At 37.3% G+C, this 27,664-nt stretch overlaps 2 protein-coding genes across 2 annotated transcripts; both read left to right on the forward strand.

Moving 5' to 3' along the window:
• The first annotated feature begins 3,703 nt into the window (after positions 1–3,703).
• Positions 3,704–12,815, forward strand: gdpd3a (glycerophosphodiester phosphodiesterase domain containing 3a). The gene is made up of 10 exons (XM_034711894.1): positions 3,704–4,007; positions 4,159–4,201; positions 6,739–6,874; positions 7,027–7,072; positions 7,233–7,351; positions 8,987–9,076; positions 9,250–9,383; positions 11,055–11,114; positions 11,303–11,354; positions 11,951–12,815. Exons 1-10 carry the CDS (start codon positions 3,869–3,871, stop codon positions 12,077–12,079), a joined length of 948 nt encoding a protein of 315 aa, XP_034567785.1. The 5' UTR covers positions 3,704–3,868; the 3' UTR covers positions 12,080–12,815.
• Positions 12,816–17,354: 4,539 nt separating this feature from the next.
• ypel3 (yippee-like 3) lies at positions 17,355–27,106 on the forward strand. The gene is made up of 5 exons (XM_034712094.1): positions 17,355–17,687; positions 19,981–20,099; positions 20,358–20,401; positions 22,752–22,860; positions 25,799–27,106. The coding sequence occupies exons 2-5, from the start codon at positions 19,983–19,985 to the stop codon at positions 25,886–25,888; spliced, it is 360 nt and encodes a 119-aa protein (XP_034567985.1). The 5' UTR covers positions 17,355–17,687; positions 19,981–19,982; the 3' UTR covers positions 25,889–27,106.
• Positions 27,107–27,664: the final 558 nt, after the last annotated feature.

The raw sequence follows: 27,664 nt of genomic DNA on the forward strand, positions 1-27,664 counted from the left end.
TTCTACTCAATAACAATAAATCAGAAATCCTTCTAATTAGCCAAGCAGCAAAAATAACCCTCATCATGCCCGACCTAGATAATTTAGCTATCCCCATAAAAACATCAGCAAGGAATCTTGGAGTCATTTTTGACCAGGACTTGAACTTTGATCCACAAATAAAGAAAGTTAGTTGCTATACAAATGAAGGTATTATTATTATTATTATTATTATTATTATTATTATTATTATTATTATTATTATTATTATTATTATTATTATTATTATATTTTTTATTATATTGTTATTATAATTAATGTTATTACTACTATTGTTATTGTTATTGTTATTATTATTTTTATTATACAGTCTATGGGTCAACCATCCCAGGCTGCTCCACCAAGACAAGAAAAACATAAAAAATGTTAAATACCTGATGAAGCAAATTGAAGACGGAAAGGCAGCATTAAGCAAAACAACTTATATTAGAAAAAGAATAAAGTGACAACAAAAAAAACCCACTAGATGATGAAAAAAAGAGTCATAAAACAATACAGTTACGAAAAAAAACTAGCTGATGATGCAAACAACAACATGATGATGTAAAAGGAATGAGTCTTATAAGTCACTTAATCGTGCAAAACATGAAGTACAGTTGTGCTCATAAGTTTACATACCCTGGCAGTATTTCTGATCTTTTTTGGGCTGTTTTTCAGAAAATATGAATGATGAGAGAAAATCCTTTTTTTCACTCATGGTTAGTGGTGGGTGAAGCCATTTATTGTCAAACAACTGTGTTTCCCCTTTTTATAACTTAATGACAATAGAAACTTTATTTATTCTGTCTGGCTTCTATGTAGGGTTTATCAATTGTATTGCCTACCTTTAACTATAATATGGATTTAAATGTTGCTTTATTATTTTAGTAAATTAGTATAATTTTAACTGGTAACTTATTCTATTCTTATGTATTTATTCATTCATTTATGAAATTTTTATTTATCTACTCAGTTTTATTAATATTTTTAGCCTTAGTATATATTTTTCAACTCTTATCCTTACCCCTTTTTAAATCTATTTATTTTAACTATTTTTATTCTTAATTTTGATGCTTTAACTTATTTTAATTACACATATTTTATTTTTGGTGTGCATTAGTCTCTATTTTATTCTATGTTATTCTTTTTTTCAATATTATTATTATTATTATTATTATTATTATTATTATTATTATTATTATTATTATTATTATTATTATTATTATTATTATTATATTACCAACATAAAGACATAAACCACACACAAAATTAATGAAAAATAATACTGCAAAACATGAAATAACACAAGAAATGACAGAAAGACAAAGACCATGAAAAGACTTCAGTCACACAAAACGACTACAACATTTTATTTTAAAAAAAAAGCAACAACAAACATCAAATAACTTTATGAACTTCAAATGATATAAACCTGTTTTTATTTCAGTGTAACTTCTATGAGGGATAGAGGGGGAGTGTTATTGTTGAACAGGACCTTGAAACTCTCAGAATCCTTGGAACAAACCAAAGTGTTTGCCAAACCAAAGATAACCTGCTCGTCCGGATGTGCAACGTTCCCCTCGTCCTTCCTGACATGTCTGAGCACAGACTAGCTCTCCGTCCCATCGCTCACAGAGTCTTTGGATGAATCTAGAATGACAGAAAAAATGTCTGCTTACATATCAGAGTCTATGAGTGAACAGGGACGACAGCAGGAGAACAGAGACACCTGGAACGATCTGCCATCCAGGTTCTTCTCACACTTTGTGTCTCAACCTGTAAGAGTTCTGGAAAGCGTCTGTGCCCCGTCACTGTGAACAGATTCTTCTGTTGTGGTGAAAAGCAGCGTTTCAGAGCGAGCTCGGCCTGCCACCCCATTGTTTGACACATTCCTGCTCTGCTTTTAGAGCAGAACAATGACTATGTGCTGACTTTGTTCTGCATGTTCAGAAAGCTCGAGTGCCTGCAGACATCAAGCTGTTTTCATATTTGTAGGTCAGAGTTCAGTTTACATTCCTCCTCAGAGAAACACGTCCTCTTTGTCAAACAGTGTCAGGCTAACAAGAAACCTTCCGCGCTCTCACTTACCACATCACCTGAAGATGGAGAGAGAAAGGTACAGCTGCTTATCGTCTCTTATTCTGCACCACCTTTGAGTTGTCATATGATGTTCTGTGTCACTGCTTGAACCATGTCCATAAAGGGAGAAAGATGCAGAGACATGAGGTCCTCTTCAGGGTCCAACAATTCATTCTGCAAAAAACTAAAGTGCTCCATGTTAATTCTGTTGTCTGTTCTAGCTCCTGCAAATTTGGAATAATGTGCAGAATGAAAGTTAACAGCAGCTCAGTTTTAACTTCATTCACAATCACTCTGAAAACAACGTTTTCAATGCATCAGTGTTTTATACATTGAAAGAGGTCTGTACTCTAATACAAACTGTGTGACATCAAATGTGACAAAAAGGAAATTCAAAGAATAAGATAGTTGAGAGGGATGACTTCCACATCTCCCACAGGTCGGCCGTGTGTCAGGTGAGGAAGGAAGGGGCAAACAGGATTCATAGAAATACCCCAGAAGAAGAAGAAATGTGATAGGTATAGGGCTCTGAAATACAACAAAGTGGAGAATATCCACAAAAAATAAAACGCAGAAAGACAAAAAGGTGTCACTGTATGGTAAAAAACAACTCTAAAGACAACCACACAATGCTGAACTGGATAAAAAGAGACCGAAAATACAAAAGACAAACAACAAAGACACAAAACAAACACAACTAAAAACACCTTAGACAATTAAACCTCACACAAAACACAAGATGATGCAATAAAAAAAGGATAAACGCAAAAAATGGAAACCTAAATTATAAAAAGGTATGATGAAAAAAAAATGGATTAGTGTGAAAATCAATGAACCCGCTCAGCTTCTGCAACACTTTACAAAGAAGAGAGCTGATGATTTATACCAAGATACCCCAGAAGAAGAGATTGAGCGAGGGAACCTAAGAACTGATTATTTTAAAACTCTGTCTTGTAAGGTGCCTATAAATAAAATATACTATTATTCATTATTATTATTATCATTATTATTGTTATTATTATTATTATTATTATTATTATTATTATTATTATTATTCATAATATTGTTATTATTAATAATATTATTATTATTAGTAGTAGTAGTATTATTAATTAGTTATTATTATCATAATTATTGTTATTATTATTGCTATTGTTACTATTATTATTATCATTGTTATTTTTGATATTGTTATTATTATGATCATCATCATCATTATTGGACATTTGATTAGGTAGATGTAAAGTGATTATAACAACAATAGCAGTAATACTGAAGTACAAAGGAGCCTGTCACACAAACAATGAGGCTGAGGGTAAAATAAATCCTCTGAAGGTGTTGGAACGCGTGCAGTGAGAGAGAGAGAGAGTAATGCCACAGGCAGGGGAGAGGCCTCAAAGAGAGAGAGAGAGAGAGAGAGAGAGAGGAGAGAGAGAGAGAGAGAGAGAGAGAGAGAGAGAGAGAGAGAGAGAGAGAGAGAGAGAGGTGAGTTGTAGGTTAGTAGCTGGTGCTTCATTAACAGATTTTTACAGCTCTGGAGGTCCTAAACGTGAACCAGAAGGAGGATTTCTTTGGTTTTACCTGTCAGTCCAGTTTGTCCCTCAGTTCCAGTGAACACGCAGACAGTCTGTCTTCAGTCTGGGTCGTGGATTTGCTCATGTCTCCTGGGATTATTTTGTAATATTCAGTGAACTTGTCTTCCTGTTGTGTTGATCTCTGTAGTGGATCCTGCAGTCAGAGGCTCGGTGGATTTGTTATTTGTAGAAGGAAGATGAGTGGTTTTCTGTACTTCATCCTCCCTGCTCTGGGTGGATACGCTCTCACCTCGATGTACCTGCTGAAGAACCCGCTCATTTTACACAGGAAGAAACGCACGGCCTTCTTCAGCACACACATCTCACACAGAGGAGGTAAGAGAGGACAGGAGGAGGTGAGTCATTCAACATTCAAGGTGTCAGGAAGGGTTAATGAAGTGTTGGTGTTAACTTGTCTCTAATAGCTCAAATGAAAAGTATTCAATCTGTGACAGTTTGTGACCTTGACCCCTCTGCTTGTTTCCAGGATGTGGAGAGAGGATAGAAAGCACGATGGAGGCGTTCACGCAGTGAGTATCAAATTTAAGAGATGACAGAAACAAGTTTAATCAAACCCCAAGGTCCAAAAACTGCATATGGATCCTGTGACATTTTCCAGCTTCATAAAGTCCCAGCTTTGCTCAGCACTTTCATTTCTTTTGGGGAAAAAGAAACAAGTGAATAGTGCAAAAATAAAGAGGCTGAACTTTGAAATATGAACTATCCCTTTACTAAAATATGAGGAAGTAAATATGAGAGGTAATCTCAGAACAAACTAAACCATCAGATGTGTGAAACAGACAGTGACCAAAAGTTTAATCTTGAACCTGATAAATAAAACAAATGTTTGCAGGTTTTATCAAATCAAATCATGTCGCTAACTCTCTGAATTCAAATGTTAAACTTCTAGAGTATGAAACTTAATAAAAACATTAAACCCAATTCATTTTCATACAGTAACACTCTCCAGGATGTCTCTGATAATAGTCACAACCTTCAGTCTATTTTTTAGTAACACACTCACACACACATTTTTATTTTTGGGCTCTCCATCCTCAGACATCACACTCTGTGACACCACATCTCAGTTCAGTGACAGCTGTTTAATGTCGCTGATAACTATATTTAAAATCAGCTTCATTACTCCGCCTCAGTTGTTGAACAAAGTCACCAACTTTGTTGTCACTTTGTTCTGGATGATCACTGTGTCGCTCTATGTTTCATCCCCCTGGTGCTGTAGTTGTGAGCGACAGCTGGCCTCAGTCATGAGGGGTACACTCTCTTTATGGATAAGGGGCGCCATCTATTGTTGTGAAGGAATGTTGGCAATTCAACCCCAATAAAAGTAGATATAAAGGAGAAAAAACTCTTACTCAGGTGACAGCACGTTTTTCATACATGGGCAAGAGCTATGAATATACAGTATTTGACTGTAAGATGGACATCTGAGCACCTTTAAATTACTCAACTCATCTTTATTTATATAGCACCTCTCATACATTAAAGCATGCACCCCAAAGTGCTTCACAAAAGAACAGAGAGACAGAAAATAGCAGCAATAGATACAATTATATGGCTTGAACCCCTTACCAGAGTAAATATGATATTAGCTCCATGATTGTTATGATTAGTTTTATAATTAGCCATATCAACATGAATTTACACTTTACATGAACTTCAAGCATGCTTTAAGTATTTATTGATGCCCCCAACCTCTGTCGTCCTTTTGTTATTGTTTGTAGTAGGCTTCTTTCTTTTATTTATTTGTGTGCTTGTGTGTGTGTATACTGTAGGACGTAATGTATGTACATAATGTATGTTTAAGATTTATGTCCTGTTCATGTATGGAATGAAAATGTTTATATATAAAAAAAAATAAAAATAAAAAAAAAGGTATAACACTAAAACAAGAGAGAGGATAGTGATATGGAATACTTAAAACTAAAAATGAAATAAAATCAATTAAGATAAAAACAATGAAATAAGATCAGATAAATACTAGAGGAATAAAATAAAATGATATAAAATAGGATGGAATATAATAAAATAAATAATTGCAATAAAGTACATTAAATAAGATCAGATAAGAAGAAGAATAAAAAAAGATTTAAAATAAGATGGAATCAAATAAAATCATCACAATAAAGTAAATAAAAGGAGTTAAGATAAATACTAGAAGTATAAAATAAAATAAAATGACATAAAATAAGATAGAATTAAATATAAAAATAAAATGATGCACAAACGATGGTAGTAACAGTAATAATGGTAATAATGCAGTCCAGGGCTAAACATAAATTACTTCAAATTAAAAGCCAGGTTAAAAAGAAGAGTCTTAAGTTTACTTTTAAAAACACCCAGAGAGCTCGCCATTTTAATGTCCAGTTTCACAGGGTAGGGGCATAAAAACAGAAAGCCTCGAGGACCTCTGTAATCGTGGTGGAAATTAGTCTGATTCCATCTATATTCACAATCATAGAGTGATTATTCAGTCTCATAAAATGCCTGACAGTATGAAGAATAAAAGAGAGATTACGTTACAAGCTTTAGTTTAACGTCAGTTCTGTGATCAGATGATAAATCAACAATCTGAAGAGAAATCAGAGACGATGGATGTAAATGCTGCTGGAAGTGTATTCAGATAACATTTTTTAAGTTCTTTGCTTGACGAAAGAATGTGCTGCTCTATGTACAGTCATTTCCTGTTTGCAGAGGGTTGACATTTTTCTTTCTCATGCACCTTTTTTTTAAGTTATATCTTTGGGCATTTTTTACTTTTTGATAGGACAGCTGGAGAGAGACCGGAAATGTGGGGAGTAGAGAGTGGGGGAGGACATGCAGCAAATGGTTGAGGCCGGGAGTCGAGCCTGCGACCACTATGACGAGGACTGTAGCCTCTGTATATGGGACACATGCTTAGACCACTAGGCCCTTATACATGTTAGTTAGAGATTGGCTCATGTCTCCTCACATTTAACAGAGCTGGACGAGCAGAGGTGAACCAAAAACTCTCCCACTGTGCAAATAACCAACACGTTTGAATTGTTTATCCCTCCTCTGCCTGCAGCGCCGTGGAGCAAGGCACACAGATGGTGGAGCTCGACTGTCATCTGACGCATGATGGACACGTGGTGGTGTCACATGATGAGAATCTGCATAGACAGACCGGACACAACATTACCATGTCCGCACTCAATCTACAGGTCAGAGGTCAAGGGTCACAAAGGCCCAGCATCATGTCAAGTTTATGCGTCAAATATTTATCCTTTTATGTTTCCCATAAATCTCCTCAGATGGATGTAAATAAACCAGAATAATAAAATCCTGATAATCTGTCTCATGTTTTGGTTTTCAGGACCTTCCTCTGTACAAAGGGAGACTGGAGGTGACGTTTCACACAGGTGAGTCCATCCTCTCATCCAGAAACAGAAACTTTAATCATTAACAAATAGCTACTTAATGTAGAACTAGGTCAGTGTTTGTGTCTGTAGGTGTGTGTGTGTGTGTGTGTGTGTCTTGTACTTTGAAGTCATTAAATGTAGTTGCCCCTCCCTCCTGCAGGTTGTTTCAGCAGCGGTGCAGACAGGAAGTTTGCTCTGCTGGAGGACTTTTTCAGGAAGTTTCCTGAGATCCCCATCAGCATTGAGATTAAAGAGAACAACACTCAGCTTATACAAAAGGTACCAATCGAAGCTCTCTGTGCTCGTCTCCCAGAAGTCTCTCTGATGCCTCCAGCTTAAACAAAATTTCACAGCATGTCCTTTAAATATTTCCAAAACACTCATCTTATTACATTTTTAAGTTCCTGTGGATTTTACCAGTATATATCGGTACAGATATATTTAAGTAGGTAATGTTGTGTTTTTATTGTTTGATTTTCTCCACTGCATGTTAACACCTCTGACTCCTCGTAAGGTATGGGTACAATTTAAGTAGATTTTTGTTTTGTATTTTAGATCAAAGTGAAGCTATTATGTATGACTGGCCTTGGATGCTATGAATTGGTTCAGCTCCTATCTATCTCAAACTAGCTTCCTCAACAGCCAATTTAACATGTGGGGTCCCCCAAGGTCCCACCCTAGGTCCAATTCTTTTCTCAATCTACATGCTCCCATTAGTTCAACTTATTCAGAAACACAACATCTAATATCACTGTTATGCAGATGACACACAACTTTATCTCTCCATCAAACCAAATAATCTGTCAGATCTCACCTCTCTCACCAACTTTCTTGCAGATATAAAAACTTGGATGGCTCAGAATTTCTTACAACAGTAAAACTGAAGATGTGCTTTTTGGCCCTCAAGATGCCACCAAACTAACTGCAAAAACTTAAGTGATCTGTCAACCTTCAGCAAACCATCTGTTAAAAACCTTGGATTCATTTTTGATTCAGCCCCCTGATCAGACTCTCGGGTCAAATCAGTGGTGAGAAGAAGTTTCTTTCTTTAATTTTGTTTATTAACAGTGTATTCATTTCTCTGGGACTTTATTTGCTCTGATAACCTGCTGCTAGAACATCACAATTTGGGATCAACAAAGTAAATCTATCTTTTTTTTGAAGGAGCAATCTGAATAAAGTTGTTCGCTTTATTTTTTTGATAATAATAATAATAATAATAATAATAATAATAATAATAATAATAATAATAATAATAATAATAATAATAATAATAATAAAACTTATTGAAGTGGCCATTTTTCATAAAAACTCAAAGAAAAATCTAAATATCAAACTCAAACTTTAACTAAACTTAATCAAAGGGTCACTGATACACCGTGGGGATGTGATGTACGCAGGCGAAAGAAGTTCAATGTCAATGCAAAAGCTCAGTGGTTTCCAATGGTTTATTTTGATGGCAAGCAAGTAAACAAAAGGAACAAAGAAAATCACGGCTCCTGCTGCATCTCTTGCTATGGTAAAAAACCTTAGGCCCACCCAGGTGCATGCTGGCCTTCTGCCACCTACCTATCTAAATAACCTCAGGTGCCCACTGTTCCTAATTACCAAACAAACAAAAACAAACAAAAGAAATACTAAATATACAAACAAATCTAAATATACTAAACAAATGACTAGCAAAAAATATAACCCCAAAATCTAACTTAAATTACTTATAAAAAGAAAGGTTTGGACAAATCTAACAACTAATACTACTTATCAATTCTAAAACAAATAAACAACTAAATACAAAAAATACACAAATAGCTCCAACACTTATCATTATTATTATTAATATTATTATATAGTTCCATTTGTTATTTATTTATTTTATTTTGTTTTATTTGTTTCTTTCTCTCCTCGTGTTTGCAGGTGTCTGACTTGGTGAAACGCTACAACAGAGATGAGCTCACAGTGTGGGCCACCGTGAACTCCAGCATCATGAAGAAATGCCGCAAAACGGTAATCAACCACCAGTGGGAGACAGAGTCACAGCTTTTTAAAGACCTCCAGACATTTTCTCTGACTTTAGATTTCAAGAGAGCTTATAACAGATGAGATCAGGAGCAGATCTCTGGGCAGTATATTACCCTGTCTCTCCCTTTCTCTCTCTCTCTCTCTCTCTCTCTCTTTAGAACAGCTCCATGCCGTACAGTTTCACAATGAATAGAGGGGTTCTGCTGCTGCTTCTTTACTACAGCGGCCTGCTGCCCTTCGTGCCTCTGGGAGAGAGTCTGCTGCAGTTTTACCTGCCGCGCATCATCAACAGGTGTGTGATGTCATACACCCTATGCATACACCTCTGTGTTGTCAGAAGTTACAGTTTCATTTTCTCTCCAAGCTTATGTTTAGTGTCATATATGTCATTTCTGAGTGCCTCGTGGACACAGAGGGTTTTTTTTTTTTTTGAAGAAACCTTTATTAAAGGTGTAAGATTATAGTAGGCTACATATACAGTCCCTGGCAAAAATGTTATAGGAACAACAAATAACAACTTTACTTGTAGTTGATCAATTGGAATCGGAAATGGCTCATATGACAGGCAAAGCTCATTCAATTATTTGTATTTTACAAAAACAAAGTTTTTTATCATTCATTGAGTTTTTTTCATTTAACAATAACAATAACATACAGAACAATAACATCAGAACATAGAGTCATGGTGCCTTGGAAAAAATAATTAATATCTTGTATGACTCCAATGAGCTTGGAGGACTGCATCCACACGTCTTGGCAATGACTCAAATAACTTATCAACAAAGTCCTCTGGAATAGCAAAGAAAGCAGTCTTACAGGACTTCCAGAGTTCATCAAGATTCTCAGGTTTCATCCCCCAAACCTCCTCCTTCATCTTACCCCAGACATGCTCAATAATGTTCATGTCTGGTGACTGGGCAGGTCAATCCCAGAGCACCTTGGCCTTCTTCGCTTTCAGGAACTTCAATGTGGAGGCTGAAGTATGAGAAGGAGTACCATCCTGCTGCAGAATTTGCCCTCTCTTGTGGTTTGGAATGTAATGGGCAGCAAGAATTTGTTGATATTTCAGGCTGTTGATGTTAACATCCACTCTGCAGATCTCTCACACACCCCATACTGGATGTAGCCCTAAACCATGATTTTTCCTCCACCAAACTTGACTGTTTTCTGGGTGAATCTTGGGTCCATGCGGGTTCCAACAGTTCTTCTGCAGTATTTGCGGCGATCGGGATGCAGTTCAGTCGATGATTCATCAGAAAAATCAACATTCTGCCACTTTTCCACTATATCCTTATGTGACAAGACTTTTGTCAAGCAGTGTATTATAGGAAACTTGCGGTATAATTATACATATCATAATGCATTTAAAGATAGAAAATGAATTACAGAGCTTTATCAGTCATGACAGTATAATTCTTGATGAAATAATGTGATTCATGAAAAAGAGAAAAAAACTAATAAACTGAAATAGGATAAATATTTATTCTTTAAAATAATCTTGTATTAAATCTAAAGTGGGATTTGAACATAGAGAAGAGCTAAAAACTTACAGACGTTACAAAATAAAAGCCTGAAATAATAAATATGACAAATACAGGACAAAAGCTTAAGTAATAACAAAAAGAAATACAATAAAATATGAGTAATACCAAAAAACACAGCCTCCCAACCTATAGAATAAAACAAAGAAATAAGCATATTTCAACAAAGGAGAATACATTGAAGTGAGATAGAGGATTATTACAAGATGATGACATTAAAACAACAATCTAAAGCTGTACAGAGGGGAAAACAAATGAAAGAGGAGACATCAGGAAGATACAAATATTTAGAAGGATATATCAACAAAAGCAAAAAAAGCTATTCTTGAAAATAAGTGTTTGAAAATGTGTGTAGTTTGTGTAATCTCATGTGTTGTAATAAGATAACTGATAAGTGTCTCTGTTGTGTCTTTGTGCTGCAGGACGTTTATTCCTCAGAAACACATCCTGAGGAACAGACTGCTCATCGCTCTGTTAGAAAAGTGAGTCATGTTTCCAGAGAGGACATGTTCAGCCTCTTTACAGCCAACATGAAACACAAAATGATTGTCAGAGAGATGAGAGACATGCCTTCTTTACTAAATGTGCCATTTTTTGTTGCAATACTGTTGGAAAATAAAATTCTGCACAAACATTATTAATGATAGATTTATTCATGATGTCATTTCAGAGTCACGATGAGGAAGAGTCTTTTTAATCACCTCGCAGCTCGAGGAATTCAGGTACCACACCTTTATTTCTCAACTATGTCATCTCTTTGTACTCTTTTTTTATACATACATGTACATGTACATTATTTAGCTTATACTTTTGAAATAGTACCTTTTTCACTGTTGTCTTACATTTTATCATTTTGTTTACTTTCTTGTAGTTTTACCACAAATGTGCAGAATATGAGGTGTAAAATAATAATAATAATAATAATAATAATCTTTACCTATCTGTACACTTATTAAACCAGCTCATGGATGAAAATGTTCTAATGTTTTAAACATTAACTTCCTCCTTAGTTTATAATAGTGGCGTAAAAAATAGAATACATCCATTTGAGATTTGGAGGTGTGAAAGTCAAAAGTTGCATCCCAATTCCTGAACTTGAGTATAAATCTATAGTAAACGTACTCAGCTGTATTTCACATACATTCATTCTTTTTAAACATGTTTTACTGCTGGAAGATTTGAGGTCAAAGCTTTTATTTTTTGCAGCACTTTCCTGAAATCTGTCATCTTTTGAAATCAATATTTAGGCAGTTCAGCGAAATGAGCTGATAAAACCTCCACACATTACCACAGCTGATTATTTATCTATCATCTGCAGGTTCATCTGTTTGTGTGCAACAAAGAGGAAGACATCAAGGCTGCGTTTGAAGTAGGGGCCACAGGGGTCATGACCGACTACCCAACTCTCCTGTCGAGCTACCTCTGCAGGAACAGAAGTCAGGACTGATCCCAGACACACCCACACATATCAACAGCAACAACAAACTCAGGAAAAGGCAGCTTTAAAAAACAAACTGTGAAAGAGAAGAAAGCACAAGAAGTGTGAGTCCTCTCTGTTTGACTGTGACAGGATGAGTGGAGGAGTTAAACATTAGACATCGTGCAGGAACAACACTATCATGTAACTCTCATATCCCGATCCTCAATCAGTGTTGAATGAATGATCTATAACAAGGTTTTTCTGATTCAGGTATTTCTCCCTGGGTGGCCTTCAACCACAGACTGTCAGTGTTTAAAGTCACACACACACATTTCCCTCTGTAAGTGATCAAACACTGCTGGAGGAAGTAATTTTTTAGAGCAATGACCAAAAAGCTGACATACAGACACATGTATAACAAATATCCCGACTACACCACAGATCACAGAAGATGTTTCAAACACAGGTCTGTTAAAACTTTTGTGTAGATTTGTCTTCTTTAATGTAACTCAGAAAAGTACAGCAGGATTCCAAACATGTCTCTGTGCACACAGAGTATATTGTGTGTTCATATCAAGTCCCAGAGGTTTTGGTTGATATGCATGAGTACGGTGGCCATGCAGGGCCAGTGTGGTGCTGAGGCCCAAAACATCACCTCAAACAAGAAGGAGGATTAGATACAAGTCTTCCATCTTTAAGTTTAGGTCCCGCCCATGAGATTAAACTAAACTGCAACCAAAGTTTAGGATTAAAAAGAAAAGCTGTTAGGCTAAACAGAGCTTTAAGATATGCAATCAGATTTTCAAGTTTTTTATGTACTCAAAATTCAAATAGATAAGAATGAATTTAACTTGCAATGTTTTTTAATCGAGAGAAATATATAATTTTTAAGCTTTTTTCCATGTTCGCAGTATGGAAAGTTTTCTTTTCAAACTTATTATAAAGATATTTTGGTGTTCGGGTCTGCAGGTTTCATAAGAAGCAAAAAGTACACTGTGTTAGCTTCTTACCCTCCTGTTATGTTGCGGGTCAAATTGACCCTTTTTAAAGTCTATTCTAGGCAATATATGCCTTCCAAACCAGCTAAATGCAGCATAAAAATCTGGGCAGCATGTGACAGAAGAGGTGTTGTGCTAATTTATCAACATCATTACATAAAAAATTTAAAATAAAATAAACAAAAATCTGTCATGTAAAACTATTGTATTTATATGTAGGGATTTCCAATGTACATTAACATTGATTTTAATGAAAACAAGTGAGTTATCCTCATTGAACCACGATCTGTGAGTATTAAAGAGCACCAATGGACCAAATATTTGATTTAAATGGTTAGTAATGGAGTTAAAAAATTTGATTAAAAAAAAATTGTAATGGGATTTTTTGGTTTCTGACACTTTTGGATAATTGAATATGCCCCAGGTCAAATTGACCCAGGAACATTATTGCTGTTCCAGAGACACAAACATAACAGGAGGGTTAAAAGGGAATGACTGAACTGAGATAAACTCTACAGAAATTAAACTCATGATGCTCTGCATTTGTTGCTTGAAATTATCTTAAACTGTGATGCAAAAATATAAAAATTCACAATATATCAGTGATTTGAACATCATGGACCTGATTAGCTGACAAGTGTGCTGCAGGTGGAGCAATTTGTATGTGTTTCATCCAAGCGTCAACCTCCGGTCTAAAACTATGAGGCTAATGCGGAAGTGCTAAAAATTGCAGTTCATTGAGGATCCGCTTGAGGCTGGCTCCAGAAGTACCGGAAACCACATACACATGAATTTGGAAAAAGCTGATCTTTACAGCAGAAATAAACATGTTTACAGCCTGGTACAAAAGATGAGTGTAGTCTGGATAGCTCATTTCTCGATCTGCACACACTGTAGGGGGGGTGAATCATTTTCTAACGCGGTGATTTCGAAGATATTGAGATTACGAGTCTTCCAATGAGAGGCACAGCTGACTGCAGGAACACTGTAGCTGTTGGCTGGGAGGCTCAAACTCCGCCTCTTTATATCACACTGGCTCGACAGAAGCAATATGGCTGCAGCCGACGATTTACCTCAAAACAGCTCTTCAGAAACAAATGGGTGACATCACGGATACTACGTCCATATTCTATACAGTCTATGGTTTCATCTGAAAATAGTGCAAAAAAAATTATGGCTAAGTTAAGTGTTGAAAAATGTGTCAAAAGAGTGTACACAATATATGAAAAAGCATAACTCCACCTTTTTAAATGCATGATTATGACCTTATATGGGAGGAAAATTTAAAAAAAAAAAGTTGTGTCGCTCGACTGGCTCATATTGCCATGAATCCCTGCATGCTTCAGTCAAGCAGCCACTTGCAATATACAATAGGGGCAAATGTCATGTCAGGATGCACGCAGTGGATGGTGTTGACAGTGGCAGTCATACAGGCCCACAATAAAATAACTCTCTCTGAATTGTACACTAGAGTAACAGTAGCTCCAGTATTTAGGATGTAGTCATCTTTGTTAGACAAGAAAGAAAAGGTAAAAATGTGTCTTGTGCATGAACTGTATTTTGTTTGATATAGAGAAATAAAACACAAGTTACCTCAAACAAAGTCTCTCCATGTTACTAGTATGCATGTCATATTAAGTGGAAGTCTAAATTCATAATTACCCAATCTGAGAGGATTATGAAGGAATCACCATCTCTGTGAGCCGGAGCCTTTCTGATCATGTTTATGACTGTGAGTAAAATGAGACCGTGGGTGGAGTGGGTCCTCCCCTGGGTTTAAAAAGAAGCAACACTGGTTCATGTTTGCTGGGGTCTCTCTTTTTTTCTGACAACATTTTGCGTAAAGAGTCCTGTGTTTGTGTCTGGAGTTGAAATTTAACCACCTGAACTGAGTCACCTGACATCCTATCTCTCCTGATAAGAGAGTAAACGTGACTTTGTTTTGACTGTGTCTGAAGTTGATTCTGTTAAAGTCAGTGCTGGAGTAAATTAAATCATCGGGAACAACACTGATTAATTTTTACATTTTATTTCTTGTAATAAAAGGAGGAAAAGAAAAAATAAGGCAACAAAATACACACTTATTGATATGTGATGCATGTATATATACCCTTATTATGTAAACAAATGATGCAATGCATATGTATTCATAAGGGTCACTTCTCTACCATACATGCACTTATGGATGATGGTTTTACATGTGCAGTAAAGCTTAGGTGTGTCCTTATTTTCCCAGACTGAGTTCAAAGTCTGGCAACACTGCTGTGATAATAATCAACCGCCCTGTTTGTGAAACAAAGGCTGTATTTTTCTGCCTTGCTTGGCCGTGCTCTGCCGTGTGACGATGAATTAATGGCACATAAGTGGATCAGTAGATGCAAAGAGCAAAGGTTTGAATTAGTGACCCAGAGGACAAATAAGGTTCTTGTGATCCCAACCACGGCTTTAGCTTCCATTTATGGCACAGAAAGCATGATCAGTCACATTTTTGGGAGTATAGTTGGATTAATGCAATTCGGTTTGGTTAGACTGACACATGTTGGGACTAAATATCCTAAAAAAACGTGTTATTGTGCAAAATTCCACAGAGAGGGGAGGATAAATCTTATTAGTCAGAATTTAATCTGCAAATTGTACTTGTTTTCTAAGCACAATCGATAACACTTCACTTATTTGAGCATCTCAGAGTTTAATACTTTCTTTTTGTCTTAATTTTTTTTATTATAGATGTATTTTCTTTAAGTTTTAATCTGATTATTAGACAAACAGGAAGCATAACAACATCTTCTTTGGCTCTGGGAACTTGTAATGTAGTTTTTTTTTCCTGTTGTGTAACGTTTTTGAGAGTTATAATCAAATATTTTGCAACTTATTTTACATTGTTTATTATTATTTTTAGCCCTGTTTTTGTCTGTTGTTTATGATACACACGTGTTTAAATATTTTCCTCAGAGTAAAACCTTTTGGATATGTAAGAAAGGTAAATACTAAATATTCAAGGCAAAAATGTTACAACAGGTGGGGGCCTGCTTTTCAAACATCCTATAGTTACATGTGTAAACTGAAGGAAGAAGTAAACACGCAACCACAGGTTAGGAATGCAAACTCATCAAGAGACCAAAACAATCAAACCACTTCCCTCTACTTGCCGTTTAAGGTTACCTTACCTTTTTAGTCTTGCTGAGTGTGAAACTGAGTTTCACTCTCATCACAGTTTTATTTATTTTCTTACTTTCTTATTTCCTTATTTTTATTATTTTTGTTTTTTATTATCTAGTTCAAATTTTAGTCACTTTTATTCTATTTTATTTATTTATGTACTTTTTTTTGTAAGTATAGCATCCTATTTTCTTTTAATGGTTTAATATTTCAGTGTTTTATTATCTTAGAAATGTATTTTATTTTGGTGATTTTATTTTCCTGTGTTGAGTTTTAACATCTTATTTTACCTCCAGTGTCTCCTCATTACGATATCATGAGAGTGTTTCCTCAGTTCAGCAACTTCTTTTTTATTTTCTGTTTATTTATTTTATTTGTATTTGTTTATCACTATTGTTGCATATATTGTGTTCTTAACCTTAGGATTGTGGTGTGGGTTTGGGGTCGGGGCTGGGGGTGGGATCTTTTTTAAAATTTATTCTATTTTAGGTTGTTTTTATGTGCAGCACTTTGTGTTACAATGTCATTGTATGACAAGCGCTTTATAAATAAAGTTTGATTGATTGATTGATTGATTGATTGATTGATTGATTGATTGATTGATTGATTGATTGATTGATTGATTGATTGATAACATATTTTATTATTATATTCATCTACTACATGTGCACTCTGGCTTAGCCCAAGTCTTTAAAAGTACTTCTTTACTTTTCTTTCTACATAGTATTTTTATTTAGAATTTTTGGATTTGTGTTTAGGTTTCTATATTTATTGTCCTTACTGTCTTGTTGTGTCTTGTTGTTAAGTACCAGTGTTCCATTCACCACGTCAAATTCCTTGAATCTTGAATCTTGAATCTTGAATCTTGAATTTTGAACTGTCTTCTGAATGTAGTGCAGTAAAAGTAATAAGTTCCCCCCACAAATAATACTCAAGTTAAGTACAGATACTCAAAAAATGAACTCAAGTAAATGTATTCTGATACTGTCCACTTGTGATAACCCATTAATAATGTTTATAAACTGTACAAGAATCACACTGATAGCCATACAGGGGTCATGTGAAGTCGAATCTGATTGGTTGACCCACATTCTGAACGTCAGCCGCGGCCTATGATTGGTTGACGAGGTTTGTTTTGCACTCTGCAGACTTCCTCCTCTGCGTGTTTTCATAAACAAACCACATTTTTCTCCCGCCGCTGCCGCAGCTCGGTCCTCCTGCTGTCAGCCTGCCAGCATTGTTGGATTTTAGCTCCTGATTTTTTAACAGACCCGCGGTGGAGAAGGTGGAGAACGTGTCAGAGCTGGTGTATTATTAAAGAAAGGAGAGGAGGACAGACTCTGGCCGTCTTTATTGACCGAGCCGCCGCAAAGCGCGTGGCCGAGCTGTCGAACATTTCCATATTTTATTCTGAGGGTTTTTATCTGTCAGACACATTGGACCTCTCTGTGCTCCTCTAAGATCTTCTGTGTTATCAGGTGAGTCAACTACAAGGGGACTATCCTACAACACGCATCTGGGCTGCTGTTAGCTAATGTTTGTTGTGACAGCAGCGCTAGCTCGCCTGCTAACACGCAGTCTAGTTCAGACCTATTGTCTGGTTGCAGGAGGTAACAGAGGTAACAGGGCCGTGAGGGTCGTTATTTGGTGCCCAGCAGACGGTCTCTGGTGCTGGACTGTGCAGAAATGGCGCAGCACACGGGGGCACAGGTTTGGATTTGGGTTAACTGATTACATCAAGTGATTTGAAGCGAGGAGGACTGAGCCTGCGTTCATGTGCTCCTCGGATGCTCGGAGTTCTCAGGTTGGGAAGTCGTGCGTCTCACCTTGATGTTTTCTTTCATGTCCCAAAGTGGGTACAATACGGAAACCTCAAACTGGATGAGTAATTTTTTATAACCTCAGGTTACTAGAGGTCACTCTGCGTGGAAAGCAACGAATTGGTACAGCCACATCAAATTAAACAAATTACAACTTAGCCAATAATTAACATGCGAGTCTTACTCATTAAAGATTTAAAGACTATTAAGCCAGCATTTATATAGGCAAGTCGTGTGATAGTTTTTACGACTCTCCAACCTGTGTTCAGACTTGAGATGAGCCTTCACGCGGATTTTTTCCATGTGGAAACACGTTTTTCGATTATTCCCTGCAGCATGTGAATGCAGATTGTTCGTGCAAAACTATTCTGAACCAGGTAGCAAGCTACTGCAGGTAAACTGTGACCTCTGACCTTTATGCAAGCCTTAAACTCAACTAGTTCACTTAATGCACAACAATTCATTTCTCAGTCTATTGTTTTTACTGTGGTTAAATGTCAGTATCAACCAATCAATCATCTATCTATCTATCTATCTATCTATCTATCTATCTATCTATCTATCTATCTATCTTTATAAAGCACTTTTCATACAATGACATTGTAACACAAAGTGCTGTACACAAAAACAACCTAAAATAGAATAAATTAAGAAAAAGATCCCACCCCAAGCCCCGACCCCAAACCCAGGTACATCTTGAGTTTGCTTTTAAAAATGTTCAGATCTTCAGGTAGGGTGTTCCACAGGCGTGGGCCGTCATAATAAAAAGCTGCCTCACCCTGAGCCTTTGTTCTTACTTTTCTTACAACTAAACGTCCACAACCTGAGGACCTGAGGGCTCTCACTAGCTCATATGATGAAAACAATTCTGATAAATAAGAAGGGCCAAGACCATTAAGAGTTTAAAAAAAACAATAAAATACTCTTAAAATCTTTTCTAGAAGATACTGGAAGCCAATGCAGAGACTTTAAAATGGGTGTGATGCAGGCTCAGTATGCAAAGTGATCATAAGAAGATACAGAGCTGCAGTTCACATCATAATCTTAATACATTCATGATCCATTACAATCCAATATGTGGATATGTTTTTTAAGTGCGAAGCTTAGTCAAAGTCTTTTTTACAGAGACTAAACTATGACCTACTACTCTTAGAAGCAGGATTTATGCCAAGAAGGTTTATATTTTCTCGGACTTTGTCTTGGTGTTTTTTTTTGTGCTCAATAATAAACAAAGCTGTGGAATTGAAAATAAAGCAAAGTAAGAACAGTAATGCTGCCCCAAAGATAATGACAGAATACAATATGTGGCAATATAAGAGAAACGAATAGAGTATAAAATATGTGTACTATGTTTACTTTAAGTGTTGTGCAGGGATTTTCAAAATATTACAGAGGAAGTGTTCAAAGTTCACAGCATGAGACTGACTCTAATAGTGAGGTAATAGTGCTGAGGTAACATTAAAACTCTCCTTCCTCTCTCTCTCTCTTTCCTGGCGTGTATGAACTTATTACCTCTTCATTTATCAGTTATCTCGTTCAATTAAGAGTCAAACTTTATCCTTGATGTGAGCTTGAAAACTGAGATTTTACTCGTAACATCTTAATATTTCTTGAACATATGATAATATTAAAAGCCAGTAGAGGATTTCGTAGGCTTGACCGTCCAGAAGTCTCGGCCGAAGTACTAAATTGAGTGCCAAGATAAACATTAATGTGACCAGCAGCCTGTGCCAGTATCACAGTTTGTTCAAATAGGTCAGGTAATGTTGGGGGAATGCTTGCATAGTTGTATTGCTTTTCTCAGGTATGTTGAATCCTGATGCAAAACCAAGTTGTTACCTACAGCAGAGAAGTAAAACCCGTATCTTCAACCATTTGATCTACAGTTGTACCCTGAATGCTCTCTCTGTTATCTAATTTACAAACACCTCCTTCTCCTCCCCCTCCTCAGACATGGTGAAGCTGACTAAGGCCAAAACATTCCAGGCCTACCTGGACTCGTGCCACCGTCGCTATAGCTGCGTGCACTGCCGTGCCCACCTGGCCAACCATGACGATCTCATATCCAAGGTGCGTTCGCTGTCTGCTGACCTTTTGTTGTTAATGATCCTTTGAGGCGGCTAATAATAGAAAAACTTTGTGGCCAGCGCATACCTTAGAGAGTAGCTCGACTGGAAGAACTGGACTTATCCAAAACAAATCAGAGATCTCTGAAAGAGAATTTTAAAACATGTATTAAAGTAGGAAGATTTCTACTTCTAAATGTGATATTCAGTTTGATTAATATGTCTTATTCTCTCTGATTTAATTCAACATCATGTCTTCTAGTCTTTCCAAGGCAGCCAGGGGAGAGCGTACCTCTTCAACTCTGTGTGAGTACTTTTTTAATTTAAATACTGCTACTTGGTACATGCTGACTTTATATCTGTGGATTTTCTTGTAGATTTTCATTCTCATTGTTATATATGAGAAAGGACTTATCAGGGTTCCCATGCGTCCTGGAAAACCTGGAAAATGGGAGAAAAAGTAAAATGTCCTGGAAAATCACGTGTTGTCCTGGAAAATTATTCCAACATGACTGCGTACGACCTGACACAATTAAAAAAACACATCCCCAGTCATTGAAAGCTGAGTGCACACTGTGCGAAAAGACAGCGACACAGACCTGTCCGGCTGTGTGACTTTTTTCACGTCTTTTCTCCCTCACTTCACTTCATAATCATGCATTCACAGAAAACAGGGGTTTATTGTTTATGTTTTACGGTAAATTAACCTTGTGGAGTGCTCTTTTAATTCAAAGAGTCCTATATTTAAGTTAAAGAGTGACCAGTGGAGTCAAGCAGAGAGCTTGGGTGTCTGTGCCTCACAACTTTCTCTGCAGGCTGAGAGCTTAATTACCGTACTGTAGCTAGTAGGAGTGCAAACTCCTGATAGTGAAAACAAACAGAACAGCTGCACAGAAACTGCATGTTGTTGACATCGCTGACCACAATAGACATGGCCACGCAGGAAGACAGTTTAAACTTTTTTAAATATCTGAGAGAGTTCAAAACTTCACTGAAAATGTCCTGGAAAATGATCTCTGGAAAATATTGGGAACCCTGACTTACGTCTCAGCAGGATACAGAAAAACTTGTCCATGCATTTATCTTTAGCAGACTAGACTACTGTAACGGTGTCTTTACAGGACTGCCTAAAAAGTCCATCAGACGCCTGCAGCTCATACAGAATGCTGCTGCTCGAGTCCTAACAAGGACCAAATAAGTAGACCACATCACTCCAGTTCTTAGATCCCTACACTGGCTTCCTGTCTATCAGAGACTAGACTTTAAAATCCTGTTGATGGTTTATAAAGCACTGAATGGTTTAGGCCCAAAATACATTGCTGATCTACTGCTACTTTATGAACCATCTCGACCTCTGAGGTCATCAGGTACTGGTCTGCTTTCAGTCCCCAGAGTCAGAACGAAACATGGGAAAGCAGCGTTTTGTCATTATGCAACACATATCTGGAACACACTCCCTGAAAGCTGTAGGTCCGCTCCAACTCTCACCTCTTTTAAATCAAAGACTATGACCTTTTTATTTACCACTGCCTTCCTATTTTAACTTATTTTAAATGCAAATTTTAAATTTACTTTTAATATATTTCTAATTTTCCTTTTCTTTTCTGTTTTATTATATTTCTCATTTTAATTGTGTTATTTTATGCTTGTCTGAATGTTTCCAATGCTTTTACTGTTTTAATGTAAAGCACATTGAGTTGCCCTCATGTATGAAATGCGCTATACAAATAAAGTTGCCCTGCCTTGCCTATATTAATATGGTATAACACAATATTAGTAAGTGTTTAAATTAATTCTAGTCTATCAAAGTAAAATAAAGACACTTTTTATGTGCGATCTGTGTATTTGGCCTTCTGTTCAGGTCAGATTATCACCTCAGAAGTTTTCTGTGGGTCTAAAAGAAGATGTAGAGTCAAACATCTTCTTTGTTTCTCAACATGTCATTTCTTAATAGTTGCTTTTTCCCTGAAGCCCAATGCTCAGTATCAGACATGCTTGCACAAACCAAACAGTCAACAGATAATTTGATTTGCTCAAGAGTGGACCTTGAAGTTGGCAGAGTTCACTTTAGTCGCGCTCCCACTGGGTTAGTAGGTCAGAAATACACAGGCTCACTGTGATGTGAATCCATTAAATAATTTAATCTAACTTAATCAGATTCAAAGGATTCAAAGGTTTTTATTGTCAATTTTCACTATATATACGAGACATACAGGAAAAACGAGATGCTGTTTCTCTCTTCCAGCTTTTAAATATCTAAAATTTAAATATAAAATATAATAAAATACAGTTCTATAAAAACATCCTATGTACACAGTGCAGGTAGTGCAGTGACAGTTTAAAAATGGACAATGAAAATAGATAGCAGTGCAAATGATATTAAGGTGCAGACAGTATTCAAGATAAGAAAATGATTAAGTAAATGGTCAGCATGTATTCACTCAAGCTTGATATGTTCTGCAGCGTTTCTTAGAAAGAAATCACTCCCACAGCTGTTTCAGGAACTTTGCTTTTCTTCCTTACAGTCATTGCTTCACAGAGAATGTGTTCCTTTGCTGTTAGAGCTTACCGCAGACTTTTCTCGGTAAGCAGAGGATCTACTGTGATCTACTCTGTCTAAAGAACTGCTGTTTGAAGACACTCTGTTTGCTCTCAGGGTGAACATCGGCTGTGGTCCTGCAGAGGAGAGGCTGCTGCTCACGGGACTGCACGCAGTAGCCGACATCTACTGTGAAAACTGTCACACTACACTGGGCTGGAAATATGTAAGTCAGCCCCCCTGTGAATGAAAAGATTAGCCAGTTTTGTGCTTAACAAAGGAGTCAACAAAGTCCCCTTGACTGATGCCTTTTATGCAGGTTTTAAGTTACAATTCAGGATGAAATTTCACGCATTGATGGCTCTCTGATAGCATTACGTGTCCTGGTGCAGGAGTTACATCCAGGGGATTTATCCTTTGCCATGTATCACAGCAGTCTTGATCTGGGTTACAGAAAATCAAAAACTCTGAAGGTTGTTACTCAACCTCTGAAACGCAACATTTTACAAAAACCTGTCATCTTTGCAATCTGTGGAGGCCTTTTGAAGAGCAGTTTGCGCTCTCCTCTAAAAGTAAAAGCTGCTCTGAGGTTCACTCCTGTCCTGCCTCTTGCTCTCTGGCCCTCTCTTTCACTCTTTTCATCCTCCTTGGTCGTATTGCCTCAGATGTAATTTCGCTAGTGAGAACGACATAGCTTAAAACTGGTCACAAGAATTGTTTTTCCATCAAGGTTTTCTGGCTCTCACAAGAGATAGTTTCTGCTCAACCTAGTCATGAAGTACATAAAAAGGCGTTCACAGTGCTCAGAGTGTGAACACAAAAGGCCTCATTTTCCTTCTCCACATCATGTAGAATGTAAATGATTTTAAAGTTGTTACGTTCATGTAAAATAGTTGCAGATTGTTGCTTTAATGCTTTCTTTATCATCAACAATCTCCATTGGCACTAGAAGTGTGTAGGAGTTAACGACAGCAGAGCAGTGTTTCAGCCCTACCTGGTGTTTTATAACTGTTGTTGGCTGAATGTGTAATTGTATTACATCTGCTGCTGCAGAGCCACAAATGTTACGTGAAGGGAACAAAAGCCCCTTAGTGCTGAAGGATTAATCCCTTCTATTATGCTGTTGAAAATAACATTGGTGTAATAATGGAGCACACTCAGAATAATCACATGTAAAGCCATGATCAGACCAAACATTTAAAGCTCCAGTGAGGAGGTTTTTTTAACTACAAAACACACTGAAATTAACAGTGATGACCCTTTATGACTTCTAAAAGAAAACTAGATCATTCGACAAGACACTGATTGTTTCTATTTTGTTGTTTTTAATGCCTGTAACCGCTGGAAGGGGGTTAGGCATCAAACGATGCAATTTACAGCACATATTATCCAAGCGGAAACCTCCGGCCATGAGAATTGAAGCTAATGTGAAAGTGTTATAAACTGCAGTTCATCGAGTGTCCACTTGAGGCTATCCCTGGAAGTACCGGAAACCACATACACACCCATTCAAAAGAGCTGATCTTTACAGCAGAAATAAACATCTTTACAGCCTGGTACAAAAACAAGTGTAGTCTGGAGAGCTCATTTCTCGATCGGCACACACTGTACAGGGGGACATTTTTTTTCATTACGCGTCAATTTCGAAGATATTAAGATTACAAGTTTTCCATAATGAGAGGCACAGCTGACTTGATTGACAGGTGGGAACATTGTAGCTCTTGACGAGGGGGCTCAAAGCCCGCCTCTTTACCTCACTACCTCAACACAAGTTAAGTTGACTTCAGCATTTCCAATATGGCCGACGATTGCCTTCCAAACAGCACTTCAGAAACAGATGGTTGACATCACGGATACTAAGTCCATTATTTATACAGCCTCTGGTATTATCCCTCTTTTTCTCAGCAAATATTCACGTTGAGGGAAATGCATTGAGACTTTTTGTCCAAAACACTACTTACACATGTGCGAGACAAGATGAGTAAAGATATGAGAGGTGTCACTTTTAGGGACGCACCAACCAACCCTGGTATCGGATATTGGCTAGATAGGACTCAAAAAGTTAGATCAGATATCGGTGACAAGGGGGCGATATATAGTGCTGATCCATATGGCAGATCTATTCATCTCAGTTCTATGCTTTTGTGTGTTTAAAACAGCCATGTGCGTCTCTCCAGAGCATGATGGAGGATAACTACAGATGCTGTGCACTTTAGGTGCATACATCTTTTGTTAACAACTCTGCCGGAACCTTGCAACATGTGCTGCAGTAATGTTTGATGGATGGCAGTCGCGCTGAAAAATATAATGGAAGACCAAAGGAAGAAGTATATGTCAGCTGTAGCCTACTGCAAAGAAGCAAGTTTAAGTCAGTTTAAAAATATTTATTTTGTTTTGGTTTACAAAGTCAGAAAAGCCTGAAGTTGCCAAAACATGATTCTATCCTCACATTAAGGAATAGAGATTGTCAAATCAATACCGGGATCGGTTCGGTTAATATCGGTATCGTCAGATACCAAAGCCCAGGTATCAATATCGGTATCACGTCCTAAAAAGTAGGATCGTTGCATCCTTAGTCACTTTGTCCATGGGGAGGTGACACAAACAGGAAGTCACTCACTGTAGCTTTTATCACAGTTTTTGACGAAGGTCTAATGATTTGTGGGAAATAATGTTTTTATTCATTTGGCAGTCGCTACAAATAAAACTGATCTTCTTGCTAAATGGTATCTTATTTTTTTTAAAACATTATTTTTTTTGGGGGGGGGGCTTTTTGCCCTTTATTGACAGGACAGCTGAAGAGGGACAGGAACTGTGGGGAGTAGAGAGTGGGGGTAGACATGCAGCAAATGGTCGACCAGCCATGAGTCGAACTGGCGACCTGTGCAACAAGGATTATAGCCTCTATACGTGGGGCACTTAGACCGCTAGGCCACCAGCGCACCAAATGATATCTTTATTATTGATATTTGCAGTTTTATTCAAGGTGAGGGAAAAACATTTAGAGTTTCTGCCTGTCAATTCCTAAATTCAGTAAATAGTAGTAGTAGTATAAATAGTAGTAGTATAAATAATAGTAGTAGTAGTAGCAGTAGCAGTAGTAGTAATTGGCCTAACCAAGGAATAATCTGAGGCACTGACCTTTTTCTGCACCCCCTCTGCAGGAGCAAGCCTTTGAGCTGAGTCAGAAGTACAAGGAGGGGAAGTTCATCATCGAGCTGTCCCACATGATAAAGGACAACGGCTGGGACTGAGAGGGAAGCCTTCATCTTTCTCCATGACTTTTTCACAAGTTGCATCCTGCTTGTCTTCAAAGGGTTCCAGTGTAGCTTCATCATCCCGCCCTGCGTGCGGTCAGCCATGCGCTGTGCCACACTTTCACTTCGTACGGCTTTGCCAAGAATAGCATGTGATGCCTTATCTTCTGTTCTTCATGTTCTTCAGTGATCACAACAACACATTTGCTGAGATTTCTATCCCAATTGGTAGTTGTGCTGAGACATGGACCGAGTGAGTGAAGGGTTAGTGTGTGAATGACTGGGAGATGTAGTCACATAGACACGTGTGTGTGTGTGTGTGTGTGTGTGTGTGTGTGTGTGTGTGTGTGTGTGTGTGTGTGTGTGTGTGTGTGTGTGTGTGTGTGTGTGTGTGTGTGTGTGTGTGTGTGTGTGTGTGTGTGTGTGTGTGTGTGTGTGTGTGTGTGTGTGTGTGTGTGTGTGTGTGTGTTGGATTTTAAAGTGTTTGAGTCATGAAACCCTTATATTCACCACTGAGAAGTCTTGCTCTTTGGGGGTGGGGCCAATGCACGTCAAATAATCTGACCTTACAGAGCGGATGCAGATATTTGGGTTTCCATTTGAGTTTAAGGTGCACATTTAGACACAACTGGCCCAAACCGAGTAAAGTATGTAGGCCTGTTTATCCCGTAGACCATTTTTGAGTGATTCAAAGGTTTGGGACTGCATCGGGCGGTGGGAGGGGCTTATTTTTTATCAGTGAATTCATGTTTTTTATATAAGAATAGTAACTGTTGTTCTATTTTTGCCAAATGCAATCAGGATGTTGAATTAGTAGTGCTTAAAAGTCTCTCGCAAGAATTCTGAATTTAGAGTGAGTCTGCTTGTATGGATGGTTTTATTTTGTGTGTGAGTGTGTGCGTGTGTGTGTGTGTGCGCTGAGACGTCTTTAGCTGGATGCTTTTGAGATGCATTAGTCTGGGATTCACATCTAGAGTTTCCTGCACAGCCTGGGATATTGTCACTTTTTCTTCATGCTGATGAGATCTATCTTTCGTGTTTGTGTACAGCCTTACACCGAGCCACCCTTACACACACATTTACTCATTTGTGTTAGAGCAAAGTGTGATTAGGATTATGTAGCATATTTATGGTGATTTTTTTTAATGTCTGCTTCTTTCATTAAAAGTGTATTATTTTAACCGAATCTTTCATTAAAATGCAGTGTGTCTGAAACCTGCAGAGTCCAGTTTTCTTTTCAGCTAATCAATATTCCTTCTATACCTCTTTTCAACCCCAACTCGGTCGAGGCAGATGCTCTGCTCATGGTGGACTAAGATGAGATCAGACTGAGTCCTGTCTGTCAGATGGGACTGGATCTTATCCTATCTTGGTGTTTGGTCTATGTTAATAATTTAACAGAGTATGGTCTAGACCTTCTCTGTTTGTAAAAGCATCTTGAGATATAATTTGTTGTGAATTGCAACTATATAAATGAGGATTGATTTATATTAATTTGCATTGTGCCAATCCATGTCAAATGATATCTCAAGACACTTAATTTAATAAAGAACACGTCTAGTCCATCCTCTTTGTTATATCCTATGTTCCACCCAGAGAATGACACTTCACCACCTGCAACTATATCCAGAGGAATTTACAAGACAAGGGAGCTGAAGAACTCCCGGGAAGATCCATGGTTAGTAACTTTAAATGGTACATAAATTTAAGGGTAATAACCTAGAGCAGAATAAATAAGAGCTGGTCCAAGCCTGAGCCAGCGCTAACTATAAG

The sequence above is a fragment of the Notolabrus celidotus genome, chromosome 20 (genome assembly GCF_009762535.1).
Source record: "Notolabrus celidotus isolate fNotCel1 chromosome 20, fNotCel1.pri, whole genome shotgun sequence".
NCBI lineage: Eukaryota > Metazoa > Chordata > Actinopteri > Labriformes > Labridae > Notolabrus > Notolabrus celidotus.